Raw genomic sequence first — 26,480 nt, 5'->3', positions numbered from 1 at the left:
GAACACATCCACATAAGTGGTCAGTGAGCCAATGTGTAGCATGGTTGGGGCACCATCAGATAATACAGCATGCTTACCTCAATCCCACTGAACAGGCTTTGGCTGCAGTAGGAAGGCACATAAATTATGTGTTGTATTTGTAAGGGGGTGACCCATACTCCACTGACAGTGTCATCACTGCCCCATTTGTCACCATATTGTACTAAGCCCAATCAGTGAGGATTCTCCATAGTCTATCACCCCAATGGCTAAGAACTGTTAAGCTGCAAGGGTCTTCTCTCTGCTAGAAGAAGAGGAGGAGGGAAGAACTTGCATTGGGGAAATCTGGAGAAGCACTCAAATCCCCAATCAGACCACCTACCACAAAGATCTTTTGCTGGAGAGTGTAATGGATGAATACAAATTCCTATTTTTACAAGCTGGAAAATGTGAGCCAAAGAAGTGGGCAGTCACTTATCTGGTGCTGGGTTTTTCCATGATAGTACATGGAATTGGTATAGTATGGATTGGGCAATTGAGTTAATCTGTATACCACGATGATAGCTCAAGTGTTCTTGCAGAACACCCCATTTTGCAGGGGATTCTGATAAAGGCAGGGTAGATGGTTTGAGCACTTTCTGTTATTCTGGTTAATTATAAGCATACCCCAGGAGGCAACACCAGTCACATGGCAGGAATCTTATCAACAGAAAGGGAGAGAAATGAAAATGAAAATATCCATACCCATTTTCAAAGATGGTGGGTAAATTGAAGTATGGCGACTAATTGAAATCGAAATCCTGAGGGAGATGAAACATCCAAGCAGTGAAGAGAAGGAGTGACAGACAAGTGAGGAGTCATCCACATGCCTGCCTAGAAGATTTCATTCTAGGGCCTGTGAAGATAGGACAAAAAGAGAATGAGAAAGATGATGAATCAAGTATGAAAAATTGTGAGAGCCTGTGAGAATCCACATCCAGAGACGAATATACCCACCAGAGGAGTTGACAGACACATCCAGTAAGGGTAGGAGAGGTCTCTGGAAAGACTGGAAGGAGAGGGGTCCAGGGTAGAAACAGTCAATGGTATGGACCCCCAAAAGAAGAAATCCATGATAAGCAACACTGAAAAGGACAGAGGAGGTAATAGAGGTGGGAGATAGAAAGAAGAGAGACAGGACTGAAAGGATGGTTAAATTCCAACTGGCAAAAATATGAAGAATGAAAGACCTGTCTAGGTAGAGGGGAGTATACAAGGACAATAAAAAAGGGTGCAAGAAGCATCAATAGTATAAACAATGAAATGACAGCAACAACTGGCAAGAAGGAGAAGGTAATAAGATGTGAGGGGAAGGTGGTACAAAGAGCAAGAAACCAAAGGTTCAAACAGGGCATGCATGATAGTGTACAAAACCCCAAGGTCCCAGTCAAGCATGAGAGTTAGGCAAGGGAGTTGGAGAAGAAAGGAGTAGAACAGATGGGAAGAAAACTCCCTGTAGTGGACATGGCCACCTGATAACTAGCCATATTCAAACAGCCAGGTTAAAAGAGGTAGAAAAGTGGTTCACATTAGAAAGCCAGGAAGAAAGAAGTGGCAGATGAACCAATGACGAAAGAACCACTACATTTGTAGATAAAGAGACATAGTGGAAAGACAACAGGACCGTAACAAGAAGAATTCTACATGATCAGAAAGTTTGGCCTGATTGCCAACGAACTGGACAAATCCCATATGTGAAAAAAGGGATGTGTGAGGTTGAAACATGGGGAGTCTGGATAACTAGTGAAGAAACAGAGGCAACCAAGGCTGAACTGGCCAAGGTGGTGTCACCAGGAGGACCTGACAAGAAGCATCATGTATATCAAAATGAAGACCCAAGAGAGAAGGTGAGGAGGAGGATAGGTATATAGAAAGAGATGATACTTATCCTGGCTGAGAGCATCAACAACCAGAGCCAAAGGATGATGAACAGAGGACCAGGAAAGTGGAAGCTTCGAGTTGAGATAGGTGGCAAAGACATCTATGAAAGATATACCCAACTGAGAGCAAGCCTAATGAATAACCTGGGGGTGTATAGACCACCTGTTGGTAGAGTGTGAACTGGCTAAGAGAGATGGTCCACCACAAAGTTCACAGCTCTTGGCAAACAATAGGCAATAAGACGAACCTAATGTGAATGAGCCCAGAAAAGTAGGTCCAATGCCCAAAAGCAAAGGGTCCTGGAACAGATGCCCTATGGATGATTCATGTAAGAAATAACCATATAATTTTCAGAGTGTATCATGATAAAGTGATTAACTTGCAGGGGCAGGAAGAGGGAATTGCCAAATGAACAGTGAGAAGTTCAAGCACGTTAAAGTACAAATGCCAGAAGTCATATTGTCATGCAGAGAAGTACTCCAACATTAGAGGGAAGCATCAGTGAAGAGATGGAGATCTGGCAAGGCTGTGCTAAGGAAATGCCAGAGATAATATTGGCATGGTCCAGCCACCATGACAGATCCTCGAGTAGAGAAGAAGGGAGGTTCACAATCGAGAATAGGATAAAAAAGGTCCACTGGGGGAGATGAATGTGTGCCCACTCCAAAAGTGAAAGAACCTTTTGTGCAGGACAAGAATATGACGTACACATCCTGGTAATCAGATATTCTATATCTCACAGACTAAGAGGAGAAGGTTGAGTTCAGCTGAGACAAGAAATGAAGAAAAGCCCAGAAAGACCAAAGATGGAGTGGGCATAAGAAAAGACTTGGACATCTTGACAATTCCCCCACCAGCTAACTAGCCTTCTGCAAAAAAAAGGGAGATGAGAAAAGAGGATACCACTGAAGAATGGGCCAATACAAGTCAAGCATCCGAAAACAGAGTGACAGCCCCAGGCCATGAAGTTGCCAAGCAAAGGTCCTAATGATACAAAAAACACAAAAGAGGCAAATGGTATGTTAAAGGGAAAAGAAAAGAATGGAAGCCGTGAATCTGGTGGACAGAATGTAGAAAACATATGGAGGATGGGTAAAAAGTGATGTGTAGAAAGCTGTCTGACTCATTGACCTAGGATAACCATAGATCACGTCAGAGGAAGAAGAAAAGTAAATGGGAAGAGGAGCAAAATAAAGAGTCTATGGGGGATAAAATGATAACAACTGTTGGCAAAATATGAGACCAACTGTAGACAAAACAAAGAGATGGATACCAACAGGCCTGGAAGTGACAGGATAGTCACTCACAAGAAGGGCAATAAACCAGACATTGGGTAGTGGGAAGACAATAAAAAGAGGAAGGCTTAGGAAGGTTAGGGGTATACTGTTCTAGATGAGGAACCCAACTCAGAGGGCAAGGTCGAGAAAGAAAGAAAACTTGGAAAGATAATGAGGACTGAAGTTGTATGACTTTAGTCCAGGTCTTGAGTGAGAAACGAACACCATTAAAGATGCCCAGGTGAAGAAAGGGGAGCCCGATGAAGTCAATGTACACAAGAAAATGTGTATAGTAAATTAGAATGTAACTCGACTCAATGACTCCCAACATTAAGGAAACAAAGTAAGGAGGGACAGAAGAAGTAAAACAAGCTATGCTGGCAAAGAGGAGGGAATGAACTTCAACAGAAAACCCTTCTGGAGCACAATAAAGTACCTCAAACAAAAGATGGAAGGAGGAGAGCGAATACAGGAGGGTGGTTAGAAAAAAACAAAGACACGAAAATGGCGAACCAGAGAGCAAAATAGAAGGCAAGTAGACTGATCTCCAAGCTGCCCAAATAAACACCAAAGGCAGAGAATCTAGAAACCAAAAGAAGATTGTCCGCAAGTCAGGACAAAAAGAGTCATGAATGCAAGGGTGTGAGAGAAGCTGTTAGAGAGAGGAAACAGCATAAACCCTAATAAGAAGCAAAGAGGAAAGACAAGGTAAACCCCAAGAATTGGGTTCATAAAGTGAAGAACAAGAAATATTAAAGGACACAAGCAAAAGATAAGGATAATTGAAAGGTTATGGTCCTCGAAATGTAAAGCACTATCTAAAGCAAAACAGGTTAAATTCATAGTCCAACAGGTCATTCCCGACTGAGGAGAAAGAAAGTCTGTAAACTGGACAAGAGTAGAAGGCCCAATGGTTGCAACGTCCTCAACAGTTAATGAGCCTCCAGAATTCACAGTAGAAATAAGGCCAAAGTATTATTCACTGTCATTTGAGAATTTATGATTAAAAAGTAAAGCTTTTGAAACAAAAACCAAAGTTTAATTGACAAATGCAAGTCTCATCAAGTCAGACTCAGACAATTTTGAACACGTCTGTTCAATGCAGTGCCAAGGAGAAAAATGAAGTTATCACGAGTGCAAATGCATAAAGGGAGTTACTGCACATGGAGGTTATGTCACTCTCCTATTGGTGAAGGACTTTTGTTGCAAATTGACATCATCTTGCACCAACATAATTCCCTTCAAACACGTGAATTTAGGTGGGAGTTACCTCAAGGCTAGCAACCTGAAAATTTCATAGGCAGACACACCAGGAAGATGACATTTCTATGTGAGAAGATGAGTTATTGTTTCGGAAATAACATTTTTCTCTAATGAAAATTACAGTCTGAAAAAGTGTATCATTGATGAAATAAAGAAATTGTGTTTTATGTGCAATAAATGGATGAAATGAGACAGTTGTTGTATTTTTCATAATATTCAAACACAAGTAGTTATTCTTCTTGAAAGCAGTAGTTACAAAGTTTATTTTTGGTAGAGGATAAAAATTAACTGAGTTTGCACAAACAGATTGGTTAGTTGGACATATAATTTGCAACACAGAAAATTAAAGGTAATGCATTTGGTTTATCAGGACTTGGATCTAAGTAATATAGATGGGAACCCACTCAATAGCATAGTTGAAGAAAAATATTTTGGCATAGTAGTAGATAAGTCACTCAATCCATTTAGACAGTGTTCTGTTGCTAGTAGTAAAGCTAATATAATTATAAGATGTATTGATTACAAGTCAAAAGAAGTAATTATATCGTTTTACAAATCACTAGGTAACAGATTAGTTTTATTGGTTCCTTTACTTGTTTATTTTATTGAAGTAATTACTTTGACAGTTTTTTTTTTTTTGCTTTACAAAAGCTTCTGCTAGTAATTTGAAACTCTTAGTCATAAAGTGGACAACAATGTGGCATGAGCTTAGAAATTAGCAGAAATCTATACAAAATGATATATTTTCATGAATAAGATACAGTAAGATATATATTATATGAGTTTTAACAATATACAAGTTTTCTTCAATAAAATTGGCTAGTGAAACATCAATAGACTTTTGTTTGAGTTACTGCTTATCAGCATGTGAAAAACCTGGATTTTAGGGGTCAATGATTATGGATGTATTATGTAACAGCATTAACTGTATACAATTACGTCACATTAAAAGTTATAAAATTACCAAAAATTGAAATTCACATTAATAATGCTCAATGGTTATTATGTTTTATGTTTGAAATATATGTTTTTCAGATACATTGATATATGAGTTATTAGTTTAATTAAAGAGGCCAACATTCATGGGCAAATGCAACATGTCTCCACCATGCAATTCCAATGTGGCCAATGCATTTATGAATAAGATGTACAGTACTAAATCAGTGGAGAAGTGTTGTATAACTATGACTTAAAACAGCATGGTATTGATGGAAAGTCTAGTGTGTAAGCAACAATGGGCCCCTATAAGTATGTGCCAAGGGAAGTGCTTTGGGTTACATCGGAGAATGCCAAGTGCAGTCCATCTGGGCAAAACATCCAGTGGAGACACATTGTATGAGATATTGTGGTCAACAAGTGCAGTTCTCCTGGTCAAAAAACATCCAGATGAACTGTCTTAGATATGTGGGATTATGAAAAAAAAATTACAGGCATGAGTGTGATTGTGAGGGTTTTCATAACCAGCCTACTGTCAACATATATGTCATACTTCATCCACATATGTAGCAAGCCGTAGTATCGAACATAGTGATAGTGAGCTTTAGTATGGTGCCATTATAGAAGTATACATATTTAATGCTAATATAATATTAAGCATACCTGACCAGGCAACACCCATCACAAAGTGGGATCCTGAAATATGATGTATTTCAACTACATTAGATGAAAAAATAGCATGTTGACTTATCCCAGTCAAAGGTGAACAGATGTGTTTAGAAGGAAGACAATACCTACCCGAGGAAGACACAGCCAGGTCATGCAGATAATGTGCAACAAATGTGTTGGGAGTTGTCCACATCCCAATCTGAAGGGTCTCCTCCAAAGGCCAGTGAAGACAGAGAATCAAGATAGAGGATAACATATGAGGAATGGTAAAAGAAGTGGGAAACATCAATGGTATAAATATTGGAATGACAATGACCTCAAGTAAGAAGGAGGGCTTACGGGAAAGATGGTACAAGAAACTCATAGCAATGGATTCAAATAGAGAACTGAACAGGGCATGAAGGACAAAATTGAGATCCAGTTTGGCTAAATAAAGGTATATGTGGAGGATGGATAAGATGAAAGGAACAGAAAAGGAGGGAAATAACAGGTAAGAAGAAAGCTTTCTGGAAACGGGAGAATTGGGACAGGGCAGCCCTATAATTAGAAACAGTTGACATAGCCCAACCTTGTTCAAACAACCAGTCAAAAAATTGAAAAAGATGAGGTACCAAAGGAGGGGAGAGCAAAAGCCATGGCAAATGGACTAAGGTCTTAAGGTAGACCACTACCTCTGGTACACAGACAAGGTGGAAGGTCAATTGGAATAGGCAAGGAAAGATGCTACACGTTGTCTGAGGAGTGACAAGGACAGAGGTAAGAGCAGAGGGAACCACGTCTGAGCAGGCCAAGATGTAGCAACTAGCAGAACATAACAAGAAGTGGTCTGAAGAGTAGTCTGATCGGAGGGTAGGCATATAGGGGAAGACCCCTTCAATTTTGACCAAATGCATCCACCCACAGAGCTGAGGGGAGTGGAAGTGAAGACCAAAAGGAAGAAAGTTCGGCATTGCAGCGAGTGGCAAACACATCTATATGGGGTGTTCTAAGTTTAGAAAACTTATGGATGAAGGGACCAGTCCATGGGGAGAACCTGGTTTGGATGAGATAAACAACTGGCTATAAGATTCATAATTTCAGAAACATGACAAGTCAGGACCATCATGTTGTGTTAGTGGGCCCAATACGTGAGTTTCAGAGTCTGAAAACACAGAGATCTGGACGTGGTTCCCCCTTGCTTGGTGATATAGCTGATGACAGTAGAACTGTTGGAATGAACCATAACCACTCACCCCTGCAGGAGCTAGAGGAGATGATATAGAGCCCGATGAACTGTCAAAAGTTCTAAGATGTTGGTATGGAGAATAGTCTCCTTGACTGACCACTAAGAGGTGTTGAAATATGGCCCTGATACCGATAAACGAGCCACAGTATACCACAGGAGGGTCCTGAGTCTATCAGAATAGTGATCAAGTGACTGGTAAAAGGCTTGAGACAACAATTGTAGAGAGAAAATGGTATGTAAAAGGGAGGTCAGGGCAAGACAAATCCTTGAAAATTGGGACTGATTAAAATGAATTAAAGCCCCCAATTTGAACCCCACAGGGGGAGGAGAGGATCTAAATGCTGGGAATCCAAAAATGGATCCGAAGCCAGCTGGTAAGCTAATGAATACTGGTCTATCAATTGAAAGGGATGAGGTATATCCACCCCAACAACAATTGTTCAGCAAATCCGTTGAGTATAAACCCTTATGTTGGGTGAGGGAGAAAAACATAATAATCTGAATGAGGCTCTTCACCTAACAATGAAGGCAAGGAATCAAGAGCTAAAGGTGAAACATGTAAAAATTGACATACCAAATCAATAAGGTTTAGGAAAAGGGAGACTGGTGAACTCTCTTGACTTCATCCGGATAAAATTATTCTTCAGAAGCATGTTCAAGAGGAAAGGGAGAAGCCATCAACAGCCGAACATAAGCCTCTAACTGCCTGCGAATTAAAGCTTGAACTTCCTCAGCAGATATCATTATCCTACTATGCTGGGGACTAGTGCCATTGCCATTGTCTAGATTTATGGCAATGTCATCCTCTGCCACATTAAAACTCGAACTCATATTACAAAGTAGAATTCAAGAAACAATCAACTCTTGAAAACAAAACTAAATAATCTAAAGCAAACACTAAAGTCGAAACTGGAAGGTTGAAACTGAGAAATACTAATAAGAAATCACAACTTAATTGCAGTAGTCACACGTAGAATGAATTAAACACATCTGAAGTCAAATTCGATGACGAGGAACCCACTTTGAGACTAATAATGCTTGGAGACGGCTTGAATGGGTAATGAAGAAAAACTTATATTAAAGTTTTTCTTCATTACCCATTCAAGTCGTCTCCAAGCATTATTATACATCTCAAGACATTCTAATGCCAATCAAGAAAGTGGGGATTGTTCTAGAATAGTAGAGGGAGCTAGCTCTGCTATTATAGATGGCACATTATGATTGGTGGAGGTTAGTCACATGATCAGCATGTTCTGAAATGGCACAAAACTGAGGGGGTATAAAAGACTGATGCACTGTTTGTGAAAATTTTTTAGCAATGCTTAGAGGGCAGACCAGGATTGAGATAGCTTTGGGTTAGAGGAGGTAAGATTGCACAGGAGATCAAAATATACATTTTTGGGTTGTTTTATCTTTGACCCCATAACATCCTTAAAAACATCTAAATAAGAAAAGAATGAAAAAGTGTCTGGGCATATTAGAACAAGGTATAACCATACAAAGTTTCAAATCAATCCTTCAAGAAATGAAGGAAAGGCAATTGTTTGAAAAGTGTTTGGATGAAGAAGAAGAAACACTTGAAAAACAATATGCCTCTCTGTGAAGACATAACAAGAGCAAATATAGAAGAGACAATATACTGCCACTTAGCTGGAAAGGGTAATGAATAAAGACACATTACAATTTCTTAACTGGTGAATCCTTGTTACAATGCAAGTTTTTATTAACTAGTTTTGTGTCAGGTAAACAAGCCACAATGTAAACCTTTACAAAGTCCATGTCATAGACAAAAGTTAAATAGCATCTATTAGCTACTTCATTAAGCTGGAAGCTATGATTATGAGGTAAATGATGGGGAATTAGTTATACTGTTCTCTTTGTTTACTAGTCCATTAAGTAGATGCTGGTCACAAGTGACGATAAAAGGCATAATATTAGCACTTAATAACTAGGTGTATGATGAATACATTGCTACAAAAATGGTATTTCATGTATTAGTTTCATCATATGTTAAGATCAAATTGTGAACTTCTACTTACTAGTTCCACGATGTGGACAAACATCACATTGTGGACCCCAAGCTGCTCCCATTCCACAGCAGCAATCTGCCTTTGTAATTTGTCGCATGTTTTCTGTATTACCAGAGCACAGTCCTCCTGGAGCATGCACGAAGCAGAATCCCACTCTAACATCTGCAGAAGAACAAGGCTTAGTTCTATTAACATACAAAAACATTTGTATTCAGTGAAGCAACAGGCAAATGAAATAATTAGAAAATCAAATTTCTATATTTTAAACACTGACTTTATTTCATTTTAATTACAAATGAACTGATACATTATAAAAAAAATTATAGTTCATATAGAACAATATAAATAAAAAAAAATTATAAAATGGTTTAACTTTTTTTTTTGATTTACAGTTTCATACCTATGCAGTATTGTTCATCTGCACTGGTTTCAAATCCATCAAAACATTCACATCGGAAACTACCTCGGGTGTTTACACATCGTCCATTTTTGCACAGGTCCCTTGTGATTGCACACTCATCAATATCTATTTTATTAAGGATATGCAATTATTAATTTTGAAGAAGATACTAGTATTTTAAAGATCCAAAAAATAATTGTTAATATATTTTACTTTACAGGTGAGGTAACACATTTTCATAATATATATTACCTAACTGGTAAGATAAAAGTCATTTTTAAGAACAATTCAATGGGAAACTAACAAAAGTTTAACTGAGTATTTAGACACCCTACTTATAAAATATAAATATCTACTAATCTAATTATAACAACACATCTACCAACAATTAAAACTTATAAACACAGTTTTATGAAAAATAACCAATATCCATTTAGTAATAATGAAACACTATTACAATTTACAGTAACAAAAATAACTGGCAATTTCTAGACACACAGTCTACATGGAGCATTATAATTTTCTTTCAATACATACCACGACAGTTATCTCCAACACCAACTTGCTCATAGCCATCAGGACAAATACACATGAATGATCCAACAAGGTTTTTACACTGATAGCGACAAGTATTTGCAGGAGTATCACATTCATCCAGATCTAAATAAAACATGAAAAAACAAAACAAAAGAAAAAATTAAAGAAAATGGTCCCAACCATAATTTTTATTAGCATAGTAAAGAAATTGGAACTTGAAACTAGCCTTGAGATCAAATTATGAGGTCTTGGTCTCGACTGCTCAGATTTCAGTTTTGGTCTTGACATCATCTCTACCTCAAGTTGCAAATAACTTCACACAATGATTTTATTTGTGAAAACATACAGTCTCAGACAATACATTTATCTCATGGTTAGTGTTCTGGATCTGAACTATGGTTTTGATTGGTAGGAAGATGATCATCTATGATTGGAAGAAGTAAAATCTGCCTTAAGGAATAATATCATTGATGCTATTTTCAAAGAAGCAAATAGTCTTCCTAATCCAGAATCAATTGAAAGGGCACCTAACAGCACTGTTGTATGATAGACTGAAAAGCACTCATTCAGTTCTTTCTGTATCATATGTAAAGCATCAGCAATAATCTTAAGGACCAAGTCCTCAATCTATAACAATCTACTCTCTCTCTTTTTTTTATCACTTTTGCAAATGTTTCCATTACTATTAGAACAACCAAATTCTTGGAGAAGTTTAAAAAAAAAGCCATCTCTTCTAAACTTCATCCATTCTACAAAACGATTTTCTCCAACCCTTCAACATGAGTGGTAGTAGAAAGGGTCTTCAGCCAGGGGAGAGGGGGGTTGTTCATGAGACCACATTGAGCAAAAATATCACCAAGACTTCTCTCATCTTTAGTGTTTTTAAAATGCAACAACCACTTGCAAAGAAGGCTATCATTCTTGAAAATGTGCAAACAAATGCAAAAACTAATAAAAATAATGGTAATGCTTTAAATTGCATGGCTTAAATAGATATTTACTTGTCATGCTAATAGATATGTGCATCACATTTAATTAATCATTATTAATAATGAACATTTAACAAGAATTAAATCCATTTCAATAAGAATCCTGGCATTGGTAAATATTTGCTGTGCATTGATCTTTAGTCATCTCTTAGTGTTGAAATTACCTTTTGTTATTGACTAAATTATCCAAATAGAAATATATCAATTGGACATCCTTATCAAGAATTATATTTAATTCTTGCTAAGTATAAACCGAATGTCACTTAAAAATATAATTCCTTTTCAGTTGCATTTACATTAAATTTTGTTAGTTCAACCTCATTGAAAATAGGTTTAATTGTTGTTAAATGTTCACTGAATGTCAACAGAATATCAATGTCATACAACTTAGCTTTACCAAAATAACTGTTCTACATATCTTTCTGGTGTGTATTCCTAAGTGGACAGAGTGAAACTATAACAAAGTTAACAAAAATTTTACAGTTCTTGAAATTATTGTTTATATTGAAATAAATACCCTATTATTTTTATTTGGCAACGTATAGGTATGTATGCCAACTGACAGATACATTTATAGCAGCAAAAAGCTATGTTTGAACACCAGCACGAAAGGCTTTAATTTGGTATTTGCAGACAATTAGTCTAGCAAGTAAAATATTGCCTATGCAATGCAAGTCTGATAGGATCATGGTTTACTAAAGATTGATCTCAGTCTTGGTTTTAACACCATCTCTGGCATAGTGTAAATATAATGTTCACAAGTAACTTTTTTAAAGAGTGCCCTCTGGGCAACATTACTAGACAATATTCATCAGCTGATGTAAGCAACTCCAACTCACATTGTTTACTGTAGAGAGTATTAGGAAATTGTGCAAATGTAATGGTAATCTCTAAAAGTATCAAATGCATAAACTAATCTATTAATGCAGAATATGAACAAAATAAGTTCTATTAATGTCCTAAAAAAAATTGGGTCCGGCATGGTCAGGTGGTTAGGGTGCTCAATTCGCAATTTGAGGGTCGTGGGTTCGATTCCCTGTCCCACTAAACATGCTTGCCCTTTCAGCTGTGGGGGCATTATAATGTGATGGTCAATCCCACTATTCGTTGGTAAAAGAGTAGCCCAAGAGTTGGTGGTGGGTGGTGATGACTAGCTGCCTTCCCTGTAGTCTTACGCTGCTAAATTAGGGACAGCTAGCACAAATATTTTAACTTTGGACCTTAACCTTAATCCCTTTTTCTCAGATTTTTAAAGTTTGCATTCTGTATTATCAAATGAAAACAGTCCTTTTCCCACTATTTGCTAAGAAAATAAAAATGACCACCAATCACTTCTACTCACCTTGACAATGTCTACCATCTGGAGCAAGTGCATAACCATATGGACACACACATTTGAACGAACCTGGAGTATTCTGGCAGCGGAAGGCACACATAGCACCAGCTTCTAAACACTCATTGATATCTGAAAAAAAGACAATTTATGTTCTAATGTTTGTATTAAACACTAAGTAAAAACTATTATTTACTATACATATACAATCATAAACAAAATATTACCTAGCGTGAGTACATTTATTTTACATGATGTGTATTCTAAATTGTTGTATTTTTATGGAAAATTTAACATTAATTTTTTCCCACTTAATAGTGTTTCAAATGCATTAAATTGGTTTAGAACATGTATTAACAAGTGCAAGTTGTGTTTATGAAACTCCTATGCTCCTATGTTATAATGTATGTTTTTCCCCCAATTTTTTCCACCAGACTGAGGCAGATTTTCTGTTTACGAGTGACTATTGACATGACCCTCAAAATGTAATTGTCTCTATATCTTTGTACCTATTACCTGTTATTTTAAGTTTGGTCAACATACATTCATCCAATCTTAAGATACCTTTTCCACAAGATCAGGATAGATGGATGGGCAAACATACAGGGATAAATTAATATGCCCACTCTGTAAAGCTTTGCAGTGAGGGCATGAAAATAACATTACACCACAACCAAAAATAAAACTTATTTATATAACTTCACTTATGGCACATACTTTTCTCATGAATTCATCAAAACAACTAAATTACTCTTTTACTTCACTATTATGTACTTTGATAATGAATATTGAAATTTATTTTGTAAAATGGTTTATGTTTTTTTTGTCCTTATCTTTATTATTTTATTTACTAAAATGACATTAGAGATACTTTCCATGAGTATTGTTGGCAGCAGCTTTAAATTAGAGCTTTAAAGGTTAAGATGATCTATTTTGGAACCAACAACAAGAAATATTTATAGAAAATCATATACTATATAAAGACAAAAAGCTGCCCGTCTGTTGTAACGATACCTCAGCCATTGCGGTACCAATTGACACAGAATTTGCACAAAACAATGGCACTTTCTCCTGTGAGAAGCAAGTTTGTCTTTATAAAATTCTTCCAGACAGACATATACATAATGAACAATGTACTACTTTGGGCATACAACTAGGTTTGAGGGTAGGTTGGTAGATACTATAATGAGTGATAAAATCGAATCGGGTACGTGTGAACGCCCCACTCTTGGTATTGCTGGCTCACAAAAATCATAATCATTGGCTGAAATTTGCCATTGCATTTACTTGGTTGTCAAGGAGAAATACTGATACAACATCACCAAATTTTGGACAACTGGAACACTCTGCTAAAATTCTATATTAACCCACATGTTTTACCTGTAGCACATTTCAATTTTAAAAATGATCAAATTAAAGTGTGCTTCTTCAGTTCAGCAGCCTAACAAAGTGAAAACCAAAAAACAGTTCAAAGAAAAGACATCGAAAAAACACACTGGGTAAGAATGTCAATATTCTTCAAGGGAAAACACAACCGTGTATCAAAATAAAGGTTTAGGCATATATACTTCACCATTAATCTAAAGAAATGATGCTTTTTTTATACAGTTTCACATTGAATTAAGTGTATATGCCAGTGTTTTGAATAATGGTTTTATTGCAATGCCTTTAATCATACTTTAAAATACTGTTTTAACATTGAAAAATAATGTTTATCTGCATTCATTGTTCTAGTGGACTGAATTGTTTATTCCTCTAGTTAACTGGAGAGTTAAATTAATTCATGATAAAAGGTTGTCCTAAAGTGAAAACCAAAAAAACAGTTCAAAGAAAAGACATCGAAAAAACACACTGGGTAAGAATGTCAATATTCTTCAAGGGAAAACACAACCGTGTATCAAAATAAAGGTTTAGGCATATATACTTCACCATTAATCTAAAGAAATGATGTCTTTTTTTATACAGTTTCACATTGAATTAAGTGTATATGCCAGTGTTTTGAATAATGGTTTTATTGCAATGCCTTTAATCATACTTTAAAATACTGTTTTAACATTGAAAAATAATGTTTATCTGCATTCATTTTTATAGTGGACTGAATTGTTTATTCCTCTAGTTAACTGGAGAGTTAAATTAATTCATGATAAAAGGTTGTCCTATATCTCTTGAAAGTTATTATTTTCCTTTACAGAAAATGTATTTCTAATAGGTACTTACCACCTCTTACATAAATAGCTATTCTCGTTCAGTGCTGCCCTCTATATGCAAACTTTTTTATGCATGCTACAAGCCTTTTATCTCCCAATCATTAGAATTGACTCATTCCAATGCATCTCTAATGCAAATCATCATGCATCAACCCTCCACCATCAAGAACACACACTCATGACGCATGTGACTACCTCTATTCAATTCTACTGAACTATCACTTCGAGTTTTGGCAGAAGATGGAAGTACTGGTTTTCAGTGGGGATGAAGGGTGCAAAGTTAGGGGAAATACATTATTCATGTAGGAAAATTATAACTTCTGATACGGTACATTACCTCCTCTCACATAAATAGCTAGAATTCCACATTGAATAGGTGGAGGGACCAGTGCAAGGGAAAGAAAGAATCCTTTGTATGTTTTTGAAGGACACCCCCTAAGGGGATATAGTCAGATTCTAAGATCTGATGTGGGGGATTGCACAACTACTGAGCCAGGTATACTCTTCACCCATTGTAGAAGGATGGCACACATATGGGTGGAAAATGGAGGAGAACATCCAAGTGGGAGTGAACTAAGGTCAGATAGTGATCCAAACCATATAATATTTATGCAACTCTATTTCAGAAATGATAAAAGTGGGTAGAATTAAAAGGATGTGTCTTAGGAGTAGGGTGGCTAGGGTACAACGGACCATACATGGCAAGTCAACTACATCCAAAATCCAAGCTGCTGGGAACCAACATCCATGTAAGGGTAAGATGAGGATCATACCACCGGCAAGTTGACTACAATCCAAAATCCAGGCCACTGGGAACCAACATCCACGTGGGGGAGTAAAGAGAATTATACTGGTGGCAAGTCAGCTACAATTCAAAACTGAAATCCTTGTGGGGGGTAGGAAATATGATCATGCCGCTGGCAAGTTGACTATAATCCAAAACCCAGGACTCTGACATCCATGTAGGGGTAAGGAAAAGGATCATACCAGTGGCAAATCAACTACAATCCAAAACCCAGCCATCTGGTGGGTGTAGGAAATAGGATCATACCTATAGTTTATGGGAGAAAATCAAGAATTCCCAATGAATGGGGCACACGTTCATATAAGAAATTGATAGATTGATCCGGGAACCCAACATCTGGTGTTTAAAAGATGTCTGTGTAATATAAACCATCTCCCTTAAAAGTTAAATTCACTGGAACTGCCCCAAGCATAGTAACATTCTCGTAATTATATGCTTCGAAGTATGGCAGAAGGGGAAGAACCATAATAATCTACAAGTACCTCCATCCTGACCCACAACACAGTTGGAGTAACAAGAGTATAAATGAAGAAGGAATACAGACATCTGTAATACACATGAGGACTTATGTTGATTGGTTAAACTCTAAATCCAAAACCCAGCCATTGGAAATCGACATCCACATGGGGATAGGATGAGGGATCCCAATCAAAGGGGAGAACTGCAGTTTTGATGGCTCACTCCCATTTATATATGTATCATAATGGAGTTTATCACGTCATCTACACCAGCAGAACACCATCTCCCTACTCTCAGCTGAATGGTTGTATAATCATTTCAATATTTTGTTTGAATTTGTATTTCATTAACCCATTCAGGAGAATGCCTCCATGGTCCATCACCCCAGCAGCTCGAAACTGGAAAGTGGTAAGCACTCTCAAACTCCACTTGAAGAAAAGGGGGAAAAAACACAGGGGAGAGTCCAGAGGAACAACAATACCCGAGACAGTGCAATGGGTGAGAATAAAACCTTATTTTTAAAAGCAGATCATACCAATTTATTCAATACAAGGCATGGTAGGGATGGGCAGCTATCCACTTCTGCTTTACCCATGTAGTCTGTGGGTGAGTACAGCCTGGGATGGGCCAATTTTTCGTTAAAATCCCCTTTCAAGGATAAACCTACAAGCAATCTTGTGGAACACCCCATCTCTGCAGTGCACATTGTTTGGCCATGGAAATATAATACGTAAGCCAACATGCCCTTACAATGTAGATTTGATCGCTACAGAGCAGGATCCAAACAATGAGCAATAATAAAAGGGCAAAGGGCCCCTGAAATGGAAAAAATAACTTACCCAGTCAAAGACTCACTGAATTCTGAAGAATGGCTACAGGTGGAAGATAATAACCTGAAGAGGAAGAAACTGCGATCTGATGAAAATAGTGAGACAAATATATCATGGGTAGTCCACATACCCAATTGAAAAAGTATCTGTAAGGGATGACAAAGATGAAATGCCAATGAAAAGGTAAGGTGTTGAATTGGATGATAAAACACCCAGAACAGAGTACTGGAAGAAGACAATAAAGAGGAATAAGGTAATAAAGTTAAAAGCTGAACCTAACTGGTGAAGGTGGAAGGAGAAAGATCACGAACAGAGGAAGGCTGCCAAGGAAGAAAAAGGCTGGAATGGACACCACAGAAGGAAGCTGTGTGGGTAATATAAGAGAGAAGAACACATACAAGACATAGAAGGCTATCCAGTCAGGCCAAGGATAAAGATGTGAAACAGAAGGAAGGGAAAGAGGATAAATGAAAGAGTTATCCTCACGAGCCACTGAAGAGTTCAAGAGAAAACACAATCCAGAGAATGGAGAAGATATGTAGAGGGATAAAGAATATGTGAAACATCAATGGCAAATAAACAGACCACTGATATACACAGGTGAATAGGAGAAGGATGGAAGACATATGAGAAGCTGAAACAAGGAGCACTGGGAGAGTAGTTCAAATGTAGGCAAAGTGAGGCAGTGCAGGACCACATTAATATCACCACCTGGAAGAACAGGTCGATGTGGCGATGATAAATGCAGAAGGAACACATCAACAGGTGAAGTGTTGGGGAGGAAAATACCTGCAGGATTGGGAACAATGAAAGGTGTGGGTCAGAGCAGCCCGAAAATCTGAGATCGAGGAGACAGAAGACCCCAGACCAAAAAGTCAAGTGAGAAATTTTCATGATGAAGAACAGTGGGTTGATCAGGGGAAAACCCTGGACCCAGAAACCAAAGATGGAAAACACTTCATTTGCATTGAGAAACTTATTTGGAGAAAGGGCTAATGAAACAAGACAGAAACTAAGTTAACTGTCTGGAGAAGGGAGAAGCCGGATCTCCTCGCCAATGACAAGAGGAAAACCAGGCGTGAAGACAGAGGGCAGGAAGATCGAGATGAAACACCAGTGGCTGAGAGTGGCAAAGAATGAATGGAGTCAGAAGAAGAGGTAATGGAGGAGGAAGTTGGAGCTGGAAAAAGTTCAGAAACAACAGCTGAGACAGTCAAGAAGGAGCAGTCATAAGGACTAAACACAGAGTGTCAAGGATGATCAAAATCACCTGGAGAAGAAGGAGAGTGGGAGGATAGACATTTATTGGTCCAATCCTGGTTGAAAGCAACGACAGCTAGAGCAATATGATGAGGGACTGGAGACCAAAACAGAGACAATTTGTGGTTAAGGGATGTGGCAAAATCATCAATGTGAAGAGTACCCCACTGAAGTCAAAGCCACTGGAAAACACAGAGAATGAGAGACCACTCCATCAGATAGGTTTTGTCTGGACAGGAATCTGATCTGTGACAAGAGAGAAAGCACCCGGAACATGACATGCAATGATATGAATATTGAGCATGTGGCCCCAAAAAGAAGATCCAGAAGGAATACAGAGGGATTGAGAATGGACGTCACCCTGGTGATTGAGATAAGCAACCACTGATGAAAAGTTGGAATGGATTATTACCAGACGATTTCTGGCCAGATGAACCAAATCACAACTTACAGTGAGAAGCTCCAGTATATTGATATAATAAGACCTCTTAGCTACAGAACAAAACCCCGAATCTACCAGTTGATCAACTCATGCCCCTCCTTCCACTCTTGAAGGGATGCATCCATTAAATGCATAAATCCAGATGAGGAGGGGGAAGTGGGATACCTGCTGACATGTGAGGCATGTCTAAGCACCAATACTGATTGTCGACAAGGATAAGAGGAAGGGTAATAAGAGCCAATAAAGGATCTCTTGCAAGATTCCACTAGTCATGAAGAGCCCACAAATGAGCCGGACCTAAGGGAATAAAGACTCCCATGAAAGATCACATCCCCAAAATTGATAGAACCTCGCAAGCTGTCGTTGAACTGGAAACCCATCAAACAAAGTTGAAGAGGAGAAGGGTGGGCCCAACTGATGTGTGTTGAAAAAGAAAAACACCCAAATGGATAGGTTGCAGTAAGGGCTTCTCCAACTCGATTAACCAGACCACTATATCTATCTCCAGGAAAAGCTGATAAGGGTAACAGGCAGACTCCTGTTCAGAACAAGTTAACAATAGCCACTCATCCAAAGAAAGAGGAAAGTGAAACACGAGAGCATGTGTAAGTGATGAATGAATGCTCTGACTGCCCAACAAAACATACAGAGCAAAAAGCAAGTTTGAAGGGCAGTGCGCAAAACAGATAAGTCACCCCATGGAGAACAACTAGAAGAGAGGGTCGTGAGTAACGAGATACTGGGATATGCAAATAAGTATTTGTGCACATTCCTCTTGGTCATCTATAAACCTTGAGAAAAAGCCAACCTATGGGTGGGAAACGACTCAAAGGTAAAATGAGATACATCAAAAATTAGATTAAGGTGGGACAAACTTAGTATAGGTCGCCAGCCTACAGTTTGTCATGAGGACAACAAATAGTCTGGAGAAAGATGATGAACAGGTGCAAATGGTCTGTTGAGACAGAAATCTTGTACTGCCTTGGACAGATTTTGGCTGGAGCAAGGATCCCATATCATTGGGAAGGAAAAGGGTACCCGAGACAAATGAGGTGGGGAAAAAATAGTAGGACAAGTCCCTCTGATAAAACCCAAAGAGCCCATGGGTCTGTAGTGAAAGATCAAGCTCCCACTGGGCCAGAACCCACTGGTTAGTCTCTGGTACAGTTGGCAATATACCCAACGATGTTGAATAAAATTATGAGATGAGAAATCTCTGGAAGGAGGAAGAGGGAAGGGTAGATAAGGACCAGAATGGGAAAGGAATAGGGCTTGTCATGGCTCCTACTGTGACAAATGTGCAACCAAACAAAAAAGGGTAGAGTGTTGATGCAACAGGTTACACACTTGATTCCAAAATCTCGGATACATGACCAAAAACATATTTCCAAAGAAAGAAGAGCCATACGTAAATCTCCAAAAGAGAGAGGCAGTAAACGAACCTAGGACAAGGGCACATCATGACCCAGAAGATCCCATCAATGGGGAAACCACGTGTAAAGTGAGAGCCGAAGATTACAAACGAGCCAACATGGAGGTAATATGGAATCATAGAAAAATGGGGAATTGATAAAACGTTATATACCTAAGAAATCATGTCGAAAAATGCCATATTAGGCCAAGCTGATTCTGCAGGATGGGTAGGGAAAGACACGGCAAAATCTGGTGGTGTAAATAGCTATCAAACTTTCATTGGTACAAACAGGTTTGGCTTGTTCAGGAGAAGGAGGATGACTCATATAATGATCAATCTCACACTGGATAATAGCAGAGAAATCCAAGGACGGGTCTCCCCCACCTGCAGCCTGTGAAAATAGTGCTACAGATATAACACCTGAAGTGGGAACATGAACCTCAGAATTCATTGTAGAAATACATAAATCAGACAAAAGTGTTTGATATAAAATATGCGAGTGTAAAAAAAAATAAGACTGGGAAATTAAGTTAAATTAAAAGGTTTCTTCAATGTAAAGAAAAAAAGTAATGAAGAAATCCCACTTCGGTAATTAAACTATTAAAATCATGGAAACGATTCACAAGAAGAGCACCAAAAGAAAAAATGTCTGATCATGAGAACTGATAGTTCAGTAGAATTGAATAGAGGTAGTCATATGCGTCATGAGTGTGTGTTCTGTTCTTGATGGTAGAGGGTTGATGCATGATGATTTGCATTAGAGACGCATTGGAATGAGTCAATTCTAATGGTGGGGAGACAAAAGGTTTGTGGCATGCATAATTTTTTTTTGCATATAGAGGGAAGCACTGAACGAGAATAGCTATTTATGTGAGAGGAGTTAATGTACTGTATGGAAAACGTTATTTTATGATTAGGGTATTACTTAACATAAGAACCTCAGCCAAGGGAACGGGCTTTGAGAAATCAGTGCGGAATTATGGCGTTCAATAGAGGATGCTACAATTAAACATATGATCCACTAATTTTTTAAGAGATTATTTTAATAATTCACCACATTTTATACAAATGAAGCTGTGTTTAAACTTTGGCTTTTCTCTTAACATCAAACACGCTTTTTTATTGGGTATATTATAATTCCCCTTCCAGCAAGAAATTAATAGTAACCAGGATTGACAAAATAACTTATCAATGACCTACAAAAAAATATAATATACATTAAATACGTGAAATTAATTTGAAAGAACTAAAAATTTATACAAGATAGTAAAAATAACTAATAAATTAATGATCCACAAAATAGTTTTTGAAAGTAATAATTTGTTATTCTATACTATATTTTGAATTTTAATAATCCTCTCTTGTTATGGTTAGACAATTAAAAAAACCTATACAAAAACTAATATTAAATAAAATTCAGAAATTTGTTAACTTACCTTCACAAGTCTGTCTTGGTCCTGGAGCAAATCCTTCTCGACATGAGCATTCAAAACCACCAATCAAGTTTTTACAGGTCCCATTACCACAAATGTCTGGCTCAGCACATTCATCCACGTCTGTAAATACACAGCAAAGAAAATTTTGAAGTTTAAAAATATAATTAAATTTATATCAAAAATTCAGAATTTGGATTTTCATGTATAAGTTGTTCTGTTATGGAAATCTTTTCACAACAGAACAACTTATACATGTACAATATATCTCTTATACACATACATACATATCCTAAAATCATTACTGACCTTCCCAAAAAATTAAAACTAAAATATTATTTTCTAGTATTGAAAAGTTAATTGTTTGACAATAGTCAAAGCTAACAAAAAGCTCTAAGTTAACTAAATACATGAAGTCATATAGTTTATCTGATACTGTAATATGTGAAATGATTCTAGTAAAGAAGTTTAAAAAATTTAGTTGTGAAAAAATTAAGACTATTAGTCAAAAATTGTAACATATAATTACAAAAATATTTATAGCACAAAACAACACAAATTATGACTTACATAATTCTATATGGTAGTATTAACTAGTATGTTCATGTATACATCTAGTTGTTACTTTAATGTTTTATACAGAGTAATAATTTAAAGTTTAGCTATTCTACTTCAGTTTTCAAAGAATTCACCTTGTCATAGATATAAAAACTATCCAGAACAAACACAGTAATTATCAGCTAGATATCGCACTTAGTGAGGTGTTTCAATGGTAATCATTAAGAACTAGGGGTATACACGGCTAAAACAATTAGTGATTATTTAAATCTGATATGGAATATATTATTTTGATTAACATACACTATACATTTTAAGTTAATACTATTTTAAAGTATTCAAGCAAAAACATAATTTATATTACTATTTTTAAAAACAAATTTTCTTTTAAGGTATAGCATTAGCTTTACTTTTCACACTCTGACTTTTAACACACAGCAGTTAAATCTAATCCTTTTTCAACAACTATTAAAAAATTTATAATTATCAACTTCTTATTTCCACATTATTATTCAGTACATTTTTTCATAAACTTTAGATAAGTACATTAACACAAAGTATAAAACCAAAGGAGCCAGAAACAAAAATCTTAAAAAGAAAAAATACACATTATATATGTTGTACAAATGAACAGAAACATTACAATTTGAAGTTTACACTGAAGTATCATTATATAACAAATTACAGCTTTTACTAACCAACACATCTATTGTTTGTGTCATCTAATTTGAAGCCTTCTTGACATTCACAGCGATATGAACCATCTGTGTTGATACATATGCCATTCTCACATCGAGTAGTATCCATCATACATTCATTGATGTCTAATATAAAGACAATTAAAATTTGTTATCCATTCGTAATTTTTTACTTTGCTTTTCTGCATAACTGTTACTTATTCATCAATTATTAAATTAAAGACAATTTTCTGAATTAAAAATTTACTGACTTGTTTACATTATAAAAACTTTTCTTGAATTTTTTCAAATAATACATGATATAAAGAAAATTAAAAAGTACTTGCTTGATGACTCAAAAAGATTCATTATCTGATTCCAATAGAAACTGTTTGGAAGATATTAATGTAGTATGAACTCATTTTTATGAAAGTATGTTTTAAATTTTATTCATTTGTCATTCACATTAATTCAACATTAATTTTATATTCCTATTTTGTATATTGAACATGCTCTTATTATGTGTGTGTGTATATATGTGATACAAAACAAGCCTTAATAGAAATATAATGCTGCATAACTAAAATAAAGTCGCAAGGGCACAGAATATATAATGTGAGATATAAGACGTGTCCTGGTATTTATAGGTGATTATGGAAATACGATCCATATAGCAGTGGGGAAACATTATCTATTAGTCATAACCTCCATTTGCAAGGCCTCACACATAAATAACAGAAGAGTAAAATAAAGAAAAATAATAATGATAAAATAAAATCAGAGAGGCAAGATGTGGGTGCTCAAGCCCACATCTATATTACACTTCACTGCTTGCAGACAATTATGGGAAGGTTACTGTTCCCAGAAGAAAAGAAATTAACAATAAAAGAGAAAGAAATAAGGTTCTATCATTGTGGCAGTGGGTAAGAAAACCTTACCTCCTGAAGTTGGCATTCCAGCTCCCATTATGGTAGTAAAACTCAAATTAATCAGTTAATATTAGTAACATAACATATAAATTGTACTAGAATAAAATCCCTACTGAGTTATTTGACCTAGTTTACATGTGAATTAATCTTTATGAAAGTAATGTAACTATCCACAACAACACAATTTTGGTGTTCTGAACAGAATTCAATTTCAGAATTACACCATTTTTAATATTTTATCTCCACATACATTAAAGAAACTATAATTGCTTTTTGAATACATATTACTGAAGCCCTTTTTAATACTATTTCTTACTAATTAATTACAACAGTAAATAGAAGCTTCATCTTTGCTAGCCTTAAGATTGAAGGATTGTTAATGAATAACATACTTCTTCATAGGTCCTGGGCAAAAGAAACTATGCAATAAGTACAGAACTATTTTAAAATGGTTGTAATGACATACCTTCCACAACTCCATCGTGAAATATTATGTATCCAAAACCTTCTGGACAAAGAAGTCGGAAACTCTCTACAATAAGAATGTCTTATGTCAACAAACATGATTGAAAAACTGAATCATTGAATACTCTGTGGAGATTTTTAAGTGTGACATGATAATGAATAAAGAAAACTTCAACACCTAACAGTTAAAGTTTTAAGTTATTCCCATGAAGATCACCACCACAATCAGTAATACTTATTTTCACATAAATAGTATACATTTCTTATGAAAATCTAGTATTGTGGCCTATTATGTCCAAATGCCAACAGGTACCATTGTAAAAGCACTTTTACACTACTTTATCTAATCAACACAAATTTAACTTTCAAGGCTTTAACTATCAGATAATGCATTTCAGGTAACTGTTTAAACCAAAAATTAAGAACAATTATTCTTTAAAATACTGAGGATACTATTTAATCATCTGTAACCATGCTGGACATACTTATATTAGAAGTGATACAATTTATTAAAAATTGCTATTGATTTACTAAAAAAACTAAAATGTACATAAGCCTACATGGATTCTTACTTGTATTCAAAATTTTCAAGTGGAGAAAATTATAAAAAGTAATAATAAAAGTTCAATGGAAAATGAAAGGTTACAAGTTTTCAAAATTAAAATGTCAGATTACTGTCTATGACTCAAAACTTTTTAGGGTGACAAAGCAGTCAGAGTAATGTATAAAAAACTTCTGATTCAGAAGTTAGCACACAGGATCACATACAAAAGTTGTAATAGTTTTCAAATGAGACCCAAAACTCAAGCACCTTGGAAACCATTATAGAGTATAATTTTTTTTTTTTTTAATGAAGTGTAAAGTGCTAAAGCAAATAATTTCTGATGTTTAAAAGTAACATTTTCTCTCTGTAAAGTACAGAAACCTTCTGACAAATTAATATTGAAAAATAACTGTGTTGGTATGAAAAACTTTTATTTTACTCAAAGAATGGAGTGAATTTTAAAAAATAATAACAAAAGTCCAATGGAAAACGGAAGGCTGCAAGTTTTCAAAGTTCAAATGTCAGATTACTGTCCGTGACTCAAAACCTTTCTCAATTGGCATTCTAGTGTGTAGACATGTGTTTTAACTAGCTCTCCATGTGACAACAAAATTTTGATTGTGCTTGATCACAAATTTATATCAGTTTCAAATTCAAGTTTCGACTTGTATTTGATTTTCATTGTTTCTATTCATTTGTTTTAGAAATATTTCTGTTTTCTGAATTCCACTTTCTTCATATGAATTCGAGATTTAATATAGCAGATGAGAAAGTTCCTATGACCGTCACCAATGGTTCTTACACGAGTCCCAAAGTCTCAGGGTCAACGACATTTTCTGGAGAAGTATAGGCTTTAGTTCACGGAGAGTTCATGTCTTATGTTCAGCTGGCAATTTTTCCTTCGATGTTAGAATTTTTTGAGGAAAGATATACCTATTGAGTGGAAATTTATTTCTATAGCACCTTCCACCTGTTACTGTATGTAATCTCCTGGGTAAGGTATTGTTCTTTTTCCCAGGAGATCTGTGGTTAGTTTTCAACAGGTATTCCTAACTCCCAGTAGGTATAACTATGTTTAGCAAGTTTATGGAGCTTGTGTGGATTGACCTAATTTCCTAATTTTATTTTTATAATATTTTTACCATCTACATTACTTCAATTTAAATTTGCATTTAGAGTTTGTTTATTATTTTGTTTTTGTTTAATTTTTAGTTTTGCACGATAATTAGTGTTTGAGTAATTGTAACTTTGGCCAATTTTGTGGGTGTATTGGCTCCTTATTGATACTTCCTTTCACTGTTTATGTTAACTAGTTTGTAAGATCCCTTTTTTTTTTAGTATTAGTCACAGCTAGTTGGGAATTAGTTCTGAATCAAATTTTGTTGTTGTTAACTGGGTGCCTTTACATTCTCATATTCTTCAGGGTAGGTTTACTTTTGTGTTCTTTGTCTTATTGGTTTTATGAGTGGACTTGTAAGTTCAATATTTACGTGTCTCTTATCTTCTAAGTTCCTTTAGTGTTTTTTGTACTGTTGCGTCAGCGAGTCACATGACTACTATGACGCAACGTTTCTAGAACTATCATGTACTTTGGCGAATGTTCAAGTTCTTACTAGATATAGGGTAGGCGGATATATATATAAGAGGGGACAACGTGACGCGGGAGGAAGTGTAGACAGTGAGTAATTGAACTGCAGTCAGAAGTATTATTGACGTTCGTTTAGCGCGATTGTTGAAGTTGAGTGTATCGGTAAAGTTATATTCGGAAAGAATAAACCAGTTTTATTAAGTAAAGACTTGTGTCGTTAAAATTTCGTCGGAACGAAGTTACGGAAAAGTCAATTAACAATCAGAGACGTAACAAATTGGTGTCAGAAAGTGGGACAAAAAAAATGGAAA

The 26,480-nt window shown here is 36.1% G+C and overlaps 1 protein-coding gene across 1 annotated transcript in view; it reads right to left on the bottom strand.

Moving 5' to 3' along the window:
* LOC106468418 (fibrillin-2-like) overlaps window positions 1–26,480 on the bottom strand; it is a gene marked incomplete at its 5' end in the record, with an annotated part of 135,868 nt that overhangs the window by 17,395 nt on the left and 91,993 nt on the right. Inside the window, 7 exons of the mRNA XM_013928847.2 lie at window positions 9,309–9,461; window positions 9,700–9,825; window positions 10,237–10,359; window positions 12,568–12,690; window positions 21,412–21,531; window positions 22,665–22,790; window positions 24,039–24,104. Of these exons, the coding sequence (XP_013784301.1) occupies window positions 9,309–9,461; window positions 9,700–9,825; window positions 10,237–10,359; window positions 12,568–12,690; window positions 21,412–21,531; window positions 22,665–22,790; window positions 24,039–24,104 (837 nt within the window). The remainder of the gene's footprint in view (window positions 1–9,308; window positions 9,462–9,699; window positions 9,826–10,236; window positions 10,360–12,567; window positions 12,691–21,411; window positions 21,532–22,664; window positions 22,791–24,038; window positions 24,105–26,480) is intronic.

This window comes from Limulus polyphemus, unplaced genomic scaffold, assembly GCF_000517525.1.
Source record: "Limulus polyphemus unplaced genomic scaffold, Limulus_polyphemus-2.1.2 Scaffold3001, whole genome shotgun sequence".
NCBI classification, from domain to species: domain Eukaryota; kingdom Metazoa; phylum Arthropoda; class Merostomata; order Xiphosura; family Limulidae; genus Limulus; species Limulus polyphemus.
Note: the sequence above shows the minus strand (reverse complement) of the source record. Positions and strands in the feature narration are given on the sequence as shown.